The sequence below is a fragment of the Heliangelus exortis genome, chromosome 28, assembly GCF_036169615.1.
Source record: "Heliangelus exortis chromosome 28, bHelExo1.hap1, whole genome shotgun sequence".
Lineage (NCBI taxonomy): Eukaryota > Metazoa > Chordata > Aves > Apodiformes > Trochilidae > Heliangelus > Heliangelus exortis.
The window spans coordinates 1,609,063-1,626,109 of NC_092449.1; the positions used below are offsets into that span (position 1 = coordinate 1,609,063).

At 45.8% G+C, this 17,047-nt stretch overlaps 1 protein-coding gene across 1 annotated transcript; it reads right to left on the minus strand.

Moving 5' to 3' along the window:
* Positions 1–1,502: 1,502 nt before the first annotated feature.
* Positions 1,503–17,047, minus strand: RAB11B (RAB11B, member RAS oncogene family). The gene is made up of 5 exons (XM_071727501.1): positions 16,779–17,047; positions 11,193–11,388; positions 8,986–9,179; positions 7,253–7,333; positions 1,503–3,304 (listed from the first exon to the last, which is right to left on the minus strand). The coding sequence occupies exons 1-5, from the start codon at positions 16,816–16,818 to the stop codon at positions 3,159–3,161; spliced, it is 657 nt and encodes a 218-aa protein (XP_071583602.1). The 5' UTR covers positions 16,819–17,047; the 3' UTR covers positions 1,503–3,158.

Below are 17,047 nucleotides of genomic sequence, written 5' to 3' on the forward strand. Positions count from 1 at the left end.
TCCTTCCAGAGGCAGCTTTCCTGTCAGCAGGAGGTTTACACACTCCAGATTCTCTCCTCAGTCCTCTGATGGCCCATGGAAAGAACCTTTCTGGTTTCCCAGGGGAATCCTGAGAGACAGAACCTGTGGTTTGGAGCTGTCTACACTGAACTGTTGCTTTCCTGTTGTTGCTCTCCTGTTGCAGAGCTCTGACTGTCAAGACAGCTCTTCCAACAGCTCCAGCTTCCTCAGGATTCCTCCGAGCCTTCAGTATCCATCACCAGCAGTGGGTTGGGCTGTAGCTACAGTTTCAGAAGAGTTCCCAATGTTTTCAGCAGGACGCCAGGGTACAGTCTGTCTGCTCCAGGGTTTTACAGGCAGAACTGCTCCCCTGCCCATTTCCTATTGCCAGCCAGGGCCCTGCCTAAGAGGAGCCCTCAAGCTGCACCTCCAGGTGTCTGGAGAGCAGCACAGACACGTGGGGAAAAGCCAACACTTGGTCTGATGAGCTGTGACCACACCTGATAAAGCCACCACCGCTTCCAGAGCTTGTGTGGGAGCTGTGCACACCCCCATCTCGGGTGTTCCACAGAGCCCTGCAGCAGCACAAGGCAGTGGGGCCCTTCCACCTTGCACAACAGGTCCCAAAATCAACCCAAAGCCCTGGGGCATCAGCAGAGCCCAAGATCTGCCCCCTCTGAGGGAGCTGAGCTCTATGAGCAATGAGGCCCTGCAACATCTCTTCAATGCCCACGTAATTTAAGACAACTTAAGCCCTAGATATGAACCTTCTGTTGGGATTCTGAGGCAGAGTTAAAACTTCCACAGAGTTAAAGACAAAAGAGATTTTCTTTTAAGAGACAAGAAAGTGACTTAACTGCTTCTCAGCTTCTTAGACCAGGCCAGACTGGTTCTAGAAACTTCATGTTAAGAACAGGATTTGCAGAGTAAACCTGTTAATTTATCTCCCTGAACCTAACAAGGCAGAACAGCTTAATTCTTCCTCATGCTATTCATCTAATTTCTTTATTAAAAGTTTTGCTCAAAAATTGAGGAGCCCAGCTCCACTGGTGCCCACCTGTTCATAAATGAATTATTTTTCAATATTTCATCATATCCATTCTCTCTGATGCTGAACTCATCTGCCAGCCTTCCAAACAACTGCCTGCACATCACATTCTGGCCTAGGACCACCAAAAAAAATTAAAAAAAAAAGGAGTTGTCTCCAGTTCCCACTGGCTGCACCTTCTCTCACCAGAATGCTATTACAATAAATACCAATGTTGGAAGTGCTTCCCAAACTGGGATACCCTTAGGACAGAGCCCTGAGATGCCTAACAAGGAATTAAAGTCCTCACTCAATGGGATGAGGCTGCAGCATCCACCCCTTCACCTTGAGTGCATCCTCTGAACAAAGCTGAAAGTGGCACCACGTGGACCCTTTGCTGTCAGCTACAGCCCTCTAGGTGCACCCAGGAGAAAATGAGAGGCTGGGAATCTTACAAAAGAAAAACCATCAGAGGTAACCGCCCTTAATTTTATTACACAACCAGACAGAACAGTGGAGACTGGAATGTCAGCTTCACCCTTCAAGCACAACTCACAGTTTCACGTTTGCTTTGTATCAGAAAAGAAAAATCAACTCACTAATGGTGCAGGTAGAGATTCACTGAGTGAGGTACAGAATACAGAGCAAAAATTCACTGCAAATTGCTCCACTTGCCTTCAGAGAGCAGCAGGTGGGCTCCAACTCTTCCTTTAGACAGTTTCACCCAGTATTGGCCTCATCAGAACATTCAGCATTTACTGGAGGGGGTACAGGTGTGTCAGAGCTGTTAAATGGTGAAAAGCCATCAGAGAAGATTTTCACAAGCCAGCAACAGACAGACTACACAAAGTTGTGGTAACATTCTTCCCATTCAGCAAAACAGAAGGAGGACAGTAGTTAGCCCTGCTGATGACAAGCCTGTTACATCAGGTGAAGTACAATCATTTGAGAATTACAGTCTGCAGTTCAGTAAAACAGAGGAAACCAACAGATTAGTAGTTATTATGTGAAACCTTAATATTCTGCATTTTAGTAGAGATCAAGAAGATTATGCACAAGGTCAATAGTGAAAGGTAATGAAGTTCAGGAAGCTATGAGTCTGCAGAAATTTTACAAAACGTATCAAGTATTGTGTTTCTCTACAACAACCAAAATCCCTACAAGTGCAGGTATATACATGACATGAAAATATTGCTTCACTCACTCAAACAGGGGGAGGAGAGATCTAGAGAAAAAGCAGCATGCAAAAAATCCTTGAAACTACAGAAGATCCTGCTTTCAGACACTGACCTACAGTACAAAATAAGCCTACTTGTACAGGTTGCAAAAGGTTTCTGAAATCAATATGCTGGCACTTACTGTACAATAATGTTAACTGATTAACATAAGCCATGAATAAATATGAAGCCACCTCACAAAGCCTGCACAAGCAGCACAGGCATTCATGGTGGCAGAGCAAGCAACACAGGTGTACTTCATTGTTCCCAAATAAAACAAAAATAGAGAAAGATTTCCCAAGCAGGAAATGGTAAACTACACAGCCAGACTAACTGTATTTGGGGTAGTTACATAATAAGTAATGTTATTTTCAACAGCTTTCTTATGTGTGCAGCCATGGAGAACCTCACTGTGAGACTTCATCAGGACAGAAAACAGAGCATTTGGTAGGAAGCTATTTTCTTTTAATTCCCCCCCATGTTTACAGAAACACAAGAAAAAAAAAAAATCTGACTATGGGAGGAAAAATGTCACCTAAATGTAATTCTTCAACTTATAGTCAAGTCCCCATGGTTTCTCTCCCAGAAAAAAAAAAAAAAAAAAAAAAAAAAAAAAAGAACAAACCACTTGAGAAGAGTGTTTCATGGGATAATATCCAGCAGCAGATATTCCAACACAAACATGTCTATCAGATCAGTGCCTACATTTCAAGCCCAAAAGTCACCACATTGAAGGGGATTTGAGGCAGGGGGATGTTAGCCCTAAAAGCTCTAAGATGAACTGGGGGGGGGGGGGAACCTGGAATGGGGTAAAGGAGGGAAGAGGGAGTCACCGAATCACAGGAGATAAGAAGTGCACACAAGTTTCTAAATGAAGCACAGAGGAAGTGAAGGGCACAAGAGTAATCTACAGGTCACAGGTTCTGACAGCACTGGAGTTTGTTGGATTTCTGTCCATCCGTGGTTGGTGGGACACTGATGTCCACAACATTGTTGCCAGGAGACTCATCATGTGCAGACCTGTCTGCAATCTGCTTCTGAGAAACGATGCGGTAGATTTCTAAAAAAAGAGAAAAGAAACTTGTGAAACCCCAGGGAGCCAGCTCCTCCAGTGCACAGAGGAGGAGATTTTTAACTGGAGAGCTGTGAAAAGGAATCTGAGCAGCTGGGGCATCTGACATCTGGCTGGTTTTAATGAGAAGACTGTCCCTCCCAGCAGCACTTCCCCTTGGGTTCTTTTTCTTTGAACTGGGGTGAAAGGCCCAAGTTCATTTCATTGGGTGAAATGAGGAAGAAGTGGGATGCTCACTTGTAAAATGAGGGCTCATCTTAATTGTGATTGAAAAAAAAAAATAAAATGGGGAACAATCTAGAAGCAACCAGCAGCAGGATGCTTGCAAAACCTCACTGCACAGCAGCACTGGTAACACCTGTCCCACACTTGAGTCATGGGATATGGGGGATGCTTTACACTGATGATCAGAGAGTGCATTGTAACATTTTTAGTGGCAAATTTAACCATTTTTCCCCAACCACAGTGTTTGTGAAAAGTAATGAGCCATCCAGTCATGGTTAATGAATATTCAAAGCATGGAGATGAGAAGAAAAATGAGGAACAATAAGTTTCAACCTATGGCTTTGGAATATCAAGATGTTCTTGGATTACAGTACCTGGTATTCATAAATGCCTGCATCTCTTATTTATTGTCAGTTTTTAAATGTAGAGATTGTCTTATGTTTCTTAACCTCTTTTACAGCTCCTGGCAAGCTGCTGCTACCAAATGCCAGAAATGCCAACTCCACTCTGCAACAGATCAGTCTGACCCCCTCTGACAGTCAAAAGCCTCATGGTTCCACATAAAGCACCATATTGATCCAAAAATGCTTTTCCTGAGACCATTTATTTGACTCAAATCATTTGTGCATGAGAGCACAGAGATCCACAAAGCTGCAGCTGCTGGAGAGAAACTGCCAGGTTCCAGCCTTTCAGAAACAAACCATTTCAACTGCACAGTTAGTAGAGATAATTTAAGTTGAAAGGTTTTTTAATTACTTATTACACCTCCTAAAAGCCCTCGTTCCAACTTCCCTCCATTGTGAGACAGGAAAAGGGCAAGCACCTCCCTGGAAGTCTGTGATAAATATTATGATCCCATTCATACAGCCTCAAAACAGCAACACCCCAAAGTCTTTAGTAAGCATTCAAAATCACAGGGGACTCTGTGGGGTTTGCCAATGTATTTTATTTGTATCTTTTTTTAAAAGAACCTGCACATAATTTACATTGTTTAAAATGGAAAGCTTTATCCCAAGACTGCTCCTGTTGCCACTGGCTCCTTCAGCTTTTCCTGCTGACAAAGAGATGAGGAGAGCTGTGCAGAGTTTGACAACCCCCCCTCTTTCATGCTCAGTGCTGTTTTCATGTTGGTTGGGTTGGGGTTTTTTCCCCTCAGTCTTTAGTGATCCCTCTAACTGGTAACCAGGAAGAAAACTCCTCTGTTCCCACCCTCCTCCCTCCTCCAAGGCCCCCATGGCTGCTCCCAAACCATGGCTCCACACAGCCTGTTTTTCCCAGCTTTCTTTCCTGCTCTTAGAGGGAGGATTCTCCCCTTTAGAGCTTTTCCAGAACCACTCAGACTTCTCAGCCACATCCCCACTGAACTGAAAACTTTGGGGAGCCCATGATGCTGCTAAGAGAGAATGTCTGGAGTTATTTTGACCAAATCAAGCTCTGATCTCCTAAATATATCCCCTGGTAGAGCAGACACTGCTGGGGCTCTCTTTGAGCAACCTGAGGTCACCTCCTCTCCTCAGGGTCAGGGAAGACAGGATTAATGCCAACTGCAGAACCATGCTCAGGGCTAAAACCAGCTGAAAGAGGCAGGAAAGTTGCCTCAGAGCACTGAACCCCCCCCAGCTCAGGCTCTGGGGAGTCCTCTCTACAGCTTTGGCTCATCAGAAATATACTCCAAGAGTATAAATCAATGCACACCTTGCTGGGCAGCAAACACAACCCAGTCTGTCAGGCTTTTCACTTAAAGGACCAGCTCAGCTATCCTTTTTTGTTTTGTTTTTTTCCTACCTGCCTCTTTTTCATCATCTTGCCCTAAGTGCAACACATTTCTGGTACCAAGAGTTGTCCAGCACCAAACCCAGTGAGCCCAACACTTGTCACTGCTTCCTGCAAAAGAAACCTACAAGAGTTCTGCCTTAGAGTTCACCATATTAAAATTCAGCTGTTTTCCTAATAAGAGGTTCTCATTCATACAGAATCAAGGGACAATAATAAAAAGGCAATGATTTGGTCAGTATCCATAAGCAGTTCCTGATAATCAAGGAGAACCAGAATGCAGGCTCATTGGAGGGCAATGAAATCAAGATCTGGTTACAGAAAATGGTCAGGAAATGCTCATCTGGAGCTATGGGACAAACCTATCAGGCACAACTTCACAAAATGATGCACAGGGGTGAGACAAGAGATAGTTTATTTGTCTGGAATTGAGCTTTGGGAAGTAATAGTCAGGAATTGGATCTTGCCACCTCTTATGTTCACAGTATGGATCTTAAAGAGTTTTTCCAGAGACAGAACAAACACACTGACAAATTATATGGCATTTTCTCCCCTTTAGGACAAGGTTCAGATCTCATGGGGCAGCAAGAGGTAAACCAGTAATCAAATACCTGTTTGCCAGCCCTCTTCCTGTTTAAATATGACTTTTAAGGGTTCTTTGCCAATTACCTCATTGTAGGAGTAGAAGATTAAGCTTGGAAACACCACCTTCCTTGTTGCCTCAAACATTATTTTGAGATACAGAACACAGAGCAGGAGGCAGAGGCTCTGAAAACAATGCTCAGGTTTATCAGGCCCGGGTAGCTCCAGTTCTGAGGACTCCAGCTGCTTTCCTTCTGACACCCTTGGGTGGGACAGCACCATCCTTCCCAGGACTCTGCTTCTAGGGATAAGCTCAGGCACAGGGCTACCCCAAATGCAGCCACCTCAGAGTGGTGGCAGAAAAAAAAAAAACATCCTCTGGAATAAGCACAAAGTGCTCAAGTGCTGACACCCAGACAAACTGAGTTCTAACTAAAATTAGAGTAAAACTGACAAGGCCAAACCCCAAGTTTGGGAAAAAGTTACCCACCCCAGCAGAAATAACCCTGTCCTTCCTCCTTCTCCTGCCTCTTGGCTGTAAAACTCATGTGTCTTGAAGGAAATCAGAAAGTTTTCACCTGGAAACCCCCATTTTGGCCAATAAGAGGGACCTGCTGGGGTAGCTACAACAATAAAGCTTTACTGATGAATCCCAGGCCTCAGACTCCTCCTCCAGGGCCAAGAGAATCCACACAGTCAACAGCTCCATCTTAGGGAAAGGAAACCCTAAGGCTCAGTCTGCAAGAGGACCAACACAAGCACTGATATGTTTGTGAAAACACTTGTGACAGGCACTGAACCTGCTGCAGGAGCCACCTACAGCAAATCTGAAGCTGCAGCTGGACCCTGTGCACTGAGAAGCCACATCCACAGCAGTTCTAGATGCTGAGGAACATTCTTGGGCAGAAGGAACCATAAGCCCTAACCTGCTTTTGCCCTATCACATTCTTAGAGAACTCCTGGGACTCTTCAGGGACATTCCCAGGAGGGAGCCAGCACTGTGCTGCTGGTGAACTCCCCCACAGCCCTTCCCATCAGCTGGGAACAACAGTCTGGAGAAGAATATTATGTACCAGTCTGCACTGGTGCAAGAGAACACACTGAAACACTGAACTTCCAAGCATGGCTGTGATTTCACTGCCCAGTTTTTGGGCAGGCACAGAACTGCTGCTGCCTTTACAGCTGCACTCTATGGATATATGGAATATCAGGAGTCTTGGGCAGAGAAGAAGGTGGGAGGCAGCACAGAAAGGTAAAATCATTCCCAACATTCACTTCCAAAGCATTCTAATTAACTGCAAAATGTGCCCATGAAGAAGACCCCAGGAGGGCCTCTGACCCAGTGACAACCCATACCTGTAAGGATGTTCTTGAAGGCTTCTTCTACATTTGTTGAATCCAGAGCAGACGTTTCAATAAAAGATAAGTTATTTTTTTCTGTAATAAATAACAAGTGGTTCAGTTAAAACTTTTTCGTGTTTATTTTAAAACTTTATTTCACGTTTACTTTGAAGTTTTCACCTTTATTTTTAGGCCAAATCAGTAGGCACAGACTTTTTCTTTCCTTTTTTTTTTTTTTTTTTTTCACCCTGTTATACTAAAACCAACTTTGTGTCCCATTTATTTACCTGCCAGTGCTTCAGCAGCAGCCCCTTTGACCACTGCCTTTCCAGTGAGGAACATTTTCCTTCTCCAGTCAGGCAACTCAGTGTTATTCTCATCTGATTACAGACAATGCTTGAGCAAGAGCACAGGCAAAAGCATTTTGGCTGCAACAGCAGTCACAATTCTCCTCATCAACGCCAGAAAGGTAAAAAGCAGACATTTTCAGATCAGATTTCACCTCTTTAATTACAATAAAACCCCTAATAACACAGCCTATTTTCTTCTTTCCTCTTACAAGCCATAGTACATCTACAACAGGAGAACATCAAGGGTTGGACTCGATGATCTCTGAGGTCCCTTCCAACCCAGCCTATTCTATGATTCTATGATTCTATTTATTTAAAAATAATTATATTGTAACAGTGATAATTATCACCCAAACATCACACCTAGAATGGTACCATACCATCTGACCTCAAGTAGGCTCATTTCAGTCACAGAGCTCAACCTGTACCATGAGCAGCTGTTTAAAACAGCCTTAGTAGGAAGTCAGGGGCCAAAAAATAGTATGTTGAGCCAAGTGATGCACTATCTAGGCTGCCTACTGACTTATTTTGCTTCTCTTATGTGGACTTCACTTCTCATGCATTTGAAAATTTAAAAGTGGTTTTACTGACCACAGGATATCTGCTTACAAGCAAACATGTTTTAGCAAGCCCTAGAAAGATTCCTAGAAGGATTTTAAAGGCTGTGAATTTGAATTCCCCCTCCAAGCTGGAGAGGCACAAAAAGGAAAGCTGAATGTCCCTGGGCCCCTAAGAGAAAAGATGTTTGACCAGTGCTCTGCAGGATAAGGAGGAGAAAGGAGGAGAAGGAATTGATGCAGTGACAGCAGCTCACACAAACCACTTGGTTTCTCCCAGCAATTGATAATCCCCAAGCCCAGTGATCCCTCCATCTAAATAAAAGTAGGTGACTGATCCATATGGGTCAGTGCTCTGGAGCAGAAACTACACCACCTAAAAGAAGGGTCAGTATTCCTTTCCAGCTGTCCACATTGCCATGGATTCAGCAGAACCAGGCCTCTAGGAAGGAAGGAAAGGCATTTTGTGTTGTGACAACTTCTGTTGGGACATTTTCTCTTTTGAATTTGCTTGCTGTTTCTGGCCTTGCTAGAGGAAGTGTTTCATCTCCAGCTATCAGGCAGCTCAAGGACAGGGTTTCAAAGGCACTGGATTTGAAAACAAAAAAACCCCCACACCAACCCAAATACACACTGTATTTAATAAACCAAGATATTTTCATTGAAAATAATCTCGGATGCCATTTTCAGCATAACAGATAAAAAACTAAAAAAATTAAAAAACACCCCCAAAACAACACTCTGAACAGGCAAATTCAGTCCTGGCTAAGAACAGCATGATTACAGCTTGCATCAACATCAAGTTAAGAGCCTCCCCAGCCCAGGCACAGTGCCCACCAACCTGCAAAGGCTCTGGCCTCATCCGTGGGCACGGCTCGGAGGTGGCGGAGGTCACTCTTGTTGCCCACCAGCATGATGACAATGTTGTTGTCTGCATGATCCCTGAGCTCCTTCAGCCAACGTTCCACATTCTCATAGGTGAGATGTTTGGCAATGTCATAGACCAGAAGAGCCCCCACAGCACCACGGTAATACCTGAAACCACAGGTTCCTTTACAGAGATCTCTCCAGTTCCCCCCAAGCCCGCTACCTGGCTCTTCTACTCAGGTTATTCCTAAAAAACATTTTTCCCCAGTTTGGAAGAAGTTGTGCTGATGTCAATACTCCTGTTGGGGCTTCCTTCACCCTAAAGGCAAGTTCCAAATGGTAGGGGAATGGCATTCCTAAAGATTCCAATGTATGTGACAAAATGCTGAGGAGCATTTGGAGTCTGCTACAAGAGGGTGCAAGGAATGAGTTTCAGAATCACTAAAGGATTTTGTGAAGTTATAACTTAGCTTTCTACTAGGAAAACAGTCCTTAGTAAAATGCCAGTATTTGTTGCTGCTCTTTCCAATTTCCTCTTAAAAAGAAGGGACTCTGGGCTGTGTTGACACTCACCCCAGGCTCAGAGTTTGCTCCTTCTGTGCTGCTTTGGACCCATTTCAACTCCATCCAAGGATTCAGGAGAACACAAACCAACCCCTATCAGCAATCCTATAATGCCCACCTCTCTCTTCCACACAATCCTATAACTTCTCATCTGCTCATCCCAGCACCTGTCTGTTGAACTGACTCAGGACACCACCCCAGCACCAAACAGGGACTTCTTCCCCCTGGTTGCTGCTGTGCTGGCTGAGCAAGCTGAGCTGGCCCAGCACAAAGGAGAGGCAGGACCACAGCTACAGCTCCTCATCAGGCAGGGCTGTTGTTCAACCAGACTCAGCCAGCAGTCAGTTTGTCTGCTGAGCTTCTCCAGCAGTGAGAACAGACTAATTGTCACCCAAAAAAAAAAAAAATCTGAAAAGCATACTGCTAATTATGGAAAAGAAGCACTTTGAAATCACCACTTTCCTTCCCTACAGATTATTCCCTTTAGGCTCCATGCTTTTCTACTTTTCTCCCATCTATTCTGCATTCTAAGACTTCACCTCATTTAAAAAAAAAATATCCCTTAAGTTTAATACAAATGGCTCAGTCTGTGCATGACTCAGAAAGTTTCTACTTGTAAAAACTGACACACAGCTGTAACACCAAAAAACTTCAACTCACTGAACAGAATTTTCCCTGCCAAGAGAATTTCCTATTTTTTTTTTTTTTCCCTCTAAAAGATGGTTTTGCCTGCTACCTGCATAGAAAACAGACACCTTGAGGTAACATCTTAAGACACTCTCTTGATTAACAAGGTGCTGTACATGAAGCTTCTCACCACCACTGCTCTTAACAGGGATGTGCCCAAAGCTGCAGAGTCAGCATTGTCACAGGTGCCTTCCTATTCTCTTGGACCTCATTTCCAAGGCTGAAACTAATTCAAAGTCATTGAGACTTCAAGGGAGTTTGTGGCTGCAGACTGTCCTAAAAATGCCCTCCATCTGAGGACTGAGGAGGCAAATGAAGACCAGAATCCACTGGTGTTTTGGTAAGCTTCCAGGTCTGGGCCAAACCTTGATGCCAAACACTTTCCAGCCTCCATTAGAAACAACCCTCGTTCTATGCCATGAAGGCAGCACATCCAGGGCAGGTAAAAAACCAAAAATCTTAAGTCTTAAACAGAGTTTCCCACTCTTTGACTCTTGTTGCCCACCAGCATGATGACAATGTTGTTGTCTGCATGATCCCTGAGCTCCTTCAGCCAACGTTCCACATTCTCATAGGTGAGATGTTTGGCAATGTCATGACCAGAAGAGCCCCCACAGCACCACGGGAGTACCTGAAACCACAGGTTCCTTTACAGAGATCTTTCTTTCAAGCTGTCATTTTCCAATAACAGCATCATTAGAATCAAAAACTTACTTTCATTACATTAACCAAGAAACACAGAAGTATTTGCTACCTCATGACTTGGCTCTCCACTGAAGCCCGTCTATAACTCTGTGATTTTCTCACGTGTCCCCAACATATTTCATTCATTTTCTACCCAGAAACTGATCTAGCCCAGAACCTGTTCCCTACCACCTCTGCCAGGATCCTGCCCTTGGCCTGAGCCCAGCCCCAGTGATGATGACTCACGCTGAGGTGATGGCTCGGTACCGTTCCTGCCCAGCTGTGTCCCAAATCTGGGCTTTTATCGTCTTCCCATCCACCTGGATGCTCCTGGTGGCAAATTCCACCCCAATGGTGCTCTTACTCTCCAGATTGAACTCATTCCGTGTGAAGCGTGACAGGAGATTACTCTTCCCAACTCCAGAGTCTCCAATCAACACGACTGAAAGAAAAGAAATCAGTTTGGAAATTAATTCTTCCTCTCGGGCAGAACCCAGATAAACACAAGAGATAAACCCAGATAAACACAGGAGAAAAGTTCTGCTGACAACACCTCAGACCTAGGACTCACAGTTTGCTTCCCCAGCCCCAAAACAGCCTCAAGACTCAGTTCCTCAGAGATGGAAATGAGGATTGCTTCATGGAGTCTCCACCACCAGTACCTAAAGGTGACTCCGTGCCCCTTGCACACTCAACCTGTTCCAACCCCCATTTTAGATACCACTGCAGTCAAGAACATGGCAACAGGCAGCCTGTCTGCCTGAAAAATGCCTGGCTGCAGCATAAGCTTACTTCTGGTTTTATAATTAAAAAACAAACCAACAGCACAGTAAATAAACATTATTTTTTTTTGCAGTCCCTGTTGGGGTCACGCGGTTTTACGTCAAGAATTTAATTCAGAAAGATGTACAGCACAAAAAGGGGAAATAAGAGCCATTTGATACCACAATGTACAAAGCAGAGCAGAACTTCATCCAGCAAAATGAGTTCCAGTAGATTGCACAAGTAGAAGAGGAGCTACAAAGCTCTGCCTCCACACGAGGTGTTGCCATGTTAACAGAGAGATGTTGGTGCAGAGCCATCTTTAGCACACAAACTTTACTGAAAGGAACTGTGAAAATAAAAAAAGCTCCTTGGAGTAGGAGCTTTCCTCTCTGCTGGGGCTGAGGCACATCCCTGAGGCCAGCCCTGCTGGAGCAAGCTGCTGCTTGGGACCCAGGGGTTCTCCAACGACTTGCCCAGGAGGTTCAGTACTACACAGCTCATGTAACTACACACATTGTCTTTAGTCCCTGTATTAATGACTGGAACAAGACACAGCTAAAAGGAAACAAGACTAAAAAGCCATTAAGCCACTCTCCCTTACATCTCAGGAAATTCTCAGTCACACCAGACTGGTGTTCCACCCTGGCTTCAGCAGAAGGAAGAAAAGCAGGCCAAGAACCTCAGGAAGATTTCCTACTTTGGTTCAAAGCATAGATTTGTTCACCTCTCTCATTCCATGACCTGCTTTCCCTATAGAAAAGCAGCCATGGGTGGAAAACATTCCTGATTCCCTCCACAACAAATTCCAGACAACTCCTCTCATTACAACTTGCAGAATGAGCTCACCCCTGTTCTCCCAGGGTCGAGGATCAAAGTTGCCTTTTAGTGTTATTACAGTTTTGGGTTGTTTTGGGGGTTTTTTTTTCTGCTCAGGCCATTGTTTTGGGATGCAGCTCTGGCAGGCACACTGCTCCAGTTCATGGACCTCCCCATCCTTGCCAGCACATTCCTAAACTTCTGCTGCAGCCCTCCCTTCCTCTGCTGCCAGAGCTCCTGAGCTGCCTGGGGAGATGGCTGAAACCCTCTCCAGCCCAGCATTTCATCTGCCTGACAGCACAGACAGTCAGACAATTGTGCTAGCACAGCTGAACAGGCAAAACACAACAGCCAGTGGATTGTGGCAAGGTGCCACAACTCCCCACCCAGGATAAATCAGCTCCTCACAGGGCTCTGCCTTCACTGGCAACCAGCTTAAACCATTTCTTAGGCTCTGAGAGCAGATTCATAAAGCAGATTTTACTAGAAGTTCAGACTCTAGGATTTTGTTAGCTTTCCTTTCCAAGCAAACAGTTTTTCATCACTAATTCCACAGGGTGTTCCAAGAACAGGCTGAAGGTCACCCATCTTCCAGAGTCATCTGCTGGGTTGGAGCAGCCCTGACCATACCCAGAAGGAGTTAAGAACATCCATCACAGGAGCTTGGAAAATCCCTAAAACTTCCAACTCTTTCCAAAGGGAGTTAACTTCTCATGAATCTGCAGCTCCAGAAATCACAGCCATCTCTCCAGGTTTCAAGCCACCTCCCATCCTCTGGTATTTTCAAGTTATCAGCTTTCTGCAGAAACCATGGAAATGGCTCTCAGGCCATTAACTCCAGCTGGAAGAAAATTCAGGGGGTCCTGTGCTGCTTTAGCTGCTCCCTCCCCTCTGCTGCAATCTGGCAGCAAAGCCCCAGCTCTCCTTTGCTGGGCTGCTCCAAATTCCAGCTCAGCAGAGAGCAGTTTTGAGAAGTTGCTGCCTGCAGAATTAACAAAGGAAGGCAACCAGATCCCAACTAAGTCAATAATGTTCTCTCTGCTTTACAGCCTCCAAGTGCTTCTCGGAGCATTAATCTTGAGCATTAAACAAGTATTTTCACTTGCAGGAGAAAGACACAAAGACTGGAGGCAGAACCAACAAACCTTTATTTTCTCTTGGCCCTGAGCAAGAAGAATCTGGAAAAAGGGATTAGATCTTGGGAAAGTTCCCACATTTGGGAAGAGGCCACCAGGCAGCACTGCCTGTTCAACGTGAAGTCTGAACAGAGGGGAAAAAAGTTCCAAATCAGATCTAAGTGCCTCAAAACCCTAAACCCTTCACCTACAAAGTCACACTCCCTAAAGAGCCTTGAGGGCCACAGAGGTGATGGAAAGAACTGACCCGACCAAGAACCAGAACCAATCATACAGCTCAAGCTCTGAGCAGAGCAGCCCAGTTTCCCCCCAAAAAAAGTAAACAGAAAGCTCTGGTTTTCTAAAGTTCTTTTTTTTTTTTCCCTTCCTTGTTCCTGAGCCAGCACATACACCTGCACAAGCTCAAGTTTAATTTGTAAAATAAACACTGCTAATAACTCATCTTCTTGAAAGGAAAACTAATGTGCAGGTCACATTTTAACAGGTACAAGGCTTCTGATATTTTAACTATTGAAAGGCTGTGAATTCAGTTCCAGCTCTTCAAAACCCCTTCAAAACTCAACAGGAAAAGTTCCTGCTTTTTAACCATCCCAGCTAAAAACCTCCTTGGGAACAGAGCCCTGAACTCCTGGCTCTGCTTGGGTTACATCACTGAAATTCAGCCCCAGGATCCTCACAGCCTCATTTTTCTGCTTTTTGTCCCAAAGGTTGCCTCAGTCATTTTGTTAACAACCAACATCTCCTTGTGGCCAATAAACCAAGCAGATCTGGCTCCTGGGATGCACAAGAAGAAAGGAAAATTGGGAATAAAGCTAGAGAGGCACCAGTTTAGCAGAGCAGCTTTGCCTAGAACCACCCTCACATCCCCAAAGTCCCATCAAACCTGAAATGAGTTTTTGCCTGCTGTGTGTCAGCCCCAGTGCTGTTTGTCTGCCCTGCAGCCCTGCCTGCTCCTGGGATGCTGTGAACTTGGGAACAGCCAGAAAAGTGAGCCAGCTACACACAGGAACTGCTGTTACACACTCCTGGGCCACCTTCACCCCTGAAAAACTCTTTATAGGCAGCATTTCACGGGAAAGATGTGAACAATGAACAGAGCTCTTTGCCTTTTAAACTTGCCATAAAGCTTCATCAGCTTAATCATTTAATTAATAAATGTAATCTATGCTGAAGGACCTCCACAAGCAGTTCTGGGTCTTCCACTAAATAAAAAAGCACAAATTGTGACTTCAAAGCAACACTGCATTCAACTGGAGTCATCCCAACTAAAACTGTTGGGGGAGGGGGCAACTGCAAAAGCTAAAATCAGAGTCCTGTCAGATTTCTTCTGGAAATAAGTGGTCCAGGGTTAGAGTTAAATGGTCAAACCTTAAAATTAATACAAATAAGCTCTCCCAGACAGTAACCTTCCTCCACTATTAGTTCTACTGCTCACCACTACATGTGCCTGAAAAAAGAGAGTAGCTAAGAAGGGGCTACACCAGAAGTCAGTCAAACCCCTGGACTTATTTTTGTTATGTCAACTCCCCTTGATGGTCAATTCCATTACTGGAGGGAAGAGAGGGGAAAGGAAAAGGAGAGCAGAGATTTCATCCCACTTGGTCTCATTTATAATCAGTATTTTTGCCCAAAAGCCTAGGAGGAAGGAAGGAAGGAAAAGATGAGTAGATAAGGAAGGGTTGGTCTTTTTTTTTACTAAAAACCAACCAACACCCACACAGCTACCCCTACCCAAATACCCAAAGGAGGCACAGAAAAGGACAATTCTCTCCCCAGTATTTAATTAATTAATTGGCTACAATGTATGCCAGGTTACTTTGGTTCCTGAACACATTGCTTCAGGTTAAGTTTCATTCCAGATAGAATTAAAAATGTGTTTCAAAACAGCATGTTTTCAAAGAGGAACACAGTTTTGCCTACCTAATTGACTCTTCACAGAAAGAAAAAGAAAAAAAAAAAAACATAAATGAAATGCAATTTTTAGGCTTTCAAGTTCCTGACAATTAAACCACTTGGGAAATAGAGGGTGGAATGACTTCAGAAGGAAACTAGTTTAGACTCAGACAGCTTAACATATTTTTGGAGGCTTTTCTTCTGCTTTATAGACAGAGAAGAAATAAAGGTGTCCCCCCCTCCCTGTCCACCTTGAAGACTGTAAAACAAATACACCAAACACACAAATACACCTATACAATATTTTCAACAGATGAGCAATTGCTCTTCCCTTCCACCAAGGGGCCAAGTACATCCAGCAGGTCCAGACGTCAAACTCTGCCCACAAAAACCTCCCCAGCACCCCTGAAAACCCCAAAAACACTTGAAATTCACTTAAGTGTTTCTGCCACGCTACTGCAGGAGACCAAGTGTCAAAGAGATTGGGGAACATCCAGCAAAGATTTTACACCCATCCTCACTATTCCTTAGACCTCAGAGTGATGGGGTTTGGATTTATTTTTTTTTTTAAGGGTCAGCCCAAGCATCCTTACACACTCTGGACACTGACCAGCAGCAACCTGGCCAGCAACCCACCCAGCCCAGCCCGGGAAGAGCCGCACTAAATCCACCCAGCACTTCGCTATTTTTTCACACAACCCCTTCCCGCAGCTGCCGGACAACCCCAGATATCACAGGCATGGGGACACAAGTATTAAAATAACCCCAGGCAAAGCTAAATCCACACTATTAACCTCCCTGCCTTCAGCCAGGGGGCCCGGGCAGCAGCTGCCCTCAGGGTTCTCCCCTGAAGTTTTTTAAGCTCCGCTCAGACCTCGGGATCCATCTCCGAGGCCACGCACCCCCCCTCCGCCCCCACAACCCCGGCCCAAACCCCGCACTTCGGCCTCTCCCCTGGGGATCCCCCCGAGGCTCCACCGCCTTCCCTCGGTTACCGGCGCGCAGCCCCCCTCAAGAAGCCCGGAGAGCTCCCCCGGAGCAGCCCGGCCCGGGCCCAGCCGGGCCCCGAAGCGCCTCAGGGGCGGCGGGCGCTGCCCGCAAGGCCGCCCGGCGCACAAAGGCCGCGACGGACGGGTCGGGCCGGGCCGGGCCGGGGCAGCGCGGCCCCGGGGGTCGGGTAGGACGTGGCCCAGCGGAGGGGGGGAGCCGGGGGCGAAGGTACCTTTGAAGAGGTAATCGTACTCATCGTCGCGGGTGCCCATGGCGATGGCGGCGCCGAGCCTCTGGCTGCCAGGCACCGACCGCGGCCCAGCCGGGGGGAGCCGCTCCCGCAGCCACCAATCAGCGGCCGCCAGAGCCCGCAGGAGGCGGGCGGAACGCCAGAGCCAGGAAGGGTGACCAATAGGCGGTGGGAGCGCCTTTGACTGGCGGGAGGCGCTGTCCAATGGCAGGAGGGCATCTGGGGAAGGGAGGTGCTGCGCTGCCGGGGCC

What these genes read in the sequence shown, in the direction of transcription:
- RAB11B (XM_071727501.1), bottom strand. Translation starts at nt 16,818, where the DNA reads ATGGGCACCCGCGACGATGAGTACGATTACCTCTTCAAAG. An exon ending in TACCGAGCCATCACCTCAGC is followed by an intron (nt 9,180 to 11,192) that starts GTGAGTCATCAT and finishes CTGTGGTTTCAG; the next exon opens with GTATTACCGTGGTGCTGTGG. An exon ending in CTTCAAGAACATCCTTACAG is followed by an intron (nt 3,305 to 7,252) that starts GTATGGGTTGTC and finishes CTCTTTTTTTAG; the next exon opens with AAATCTACCGCATCGTTTCT.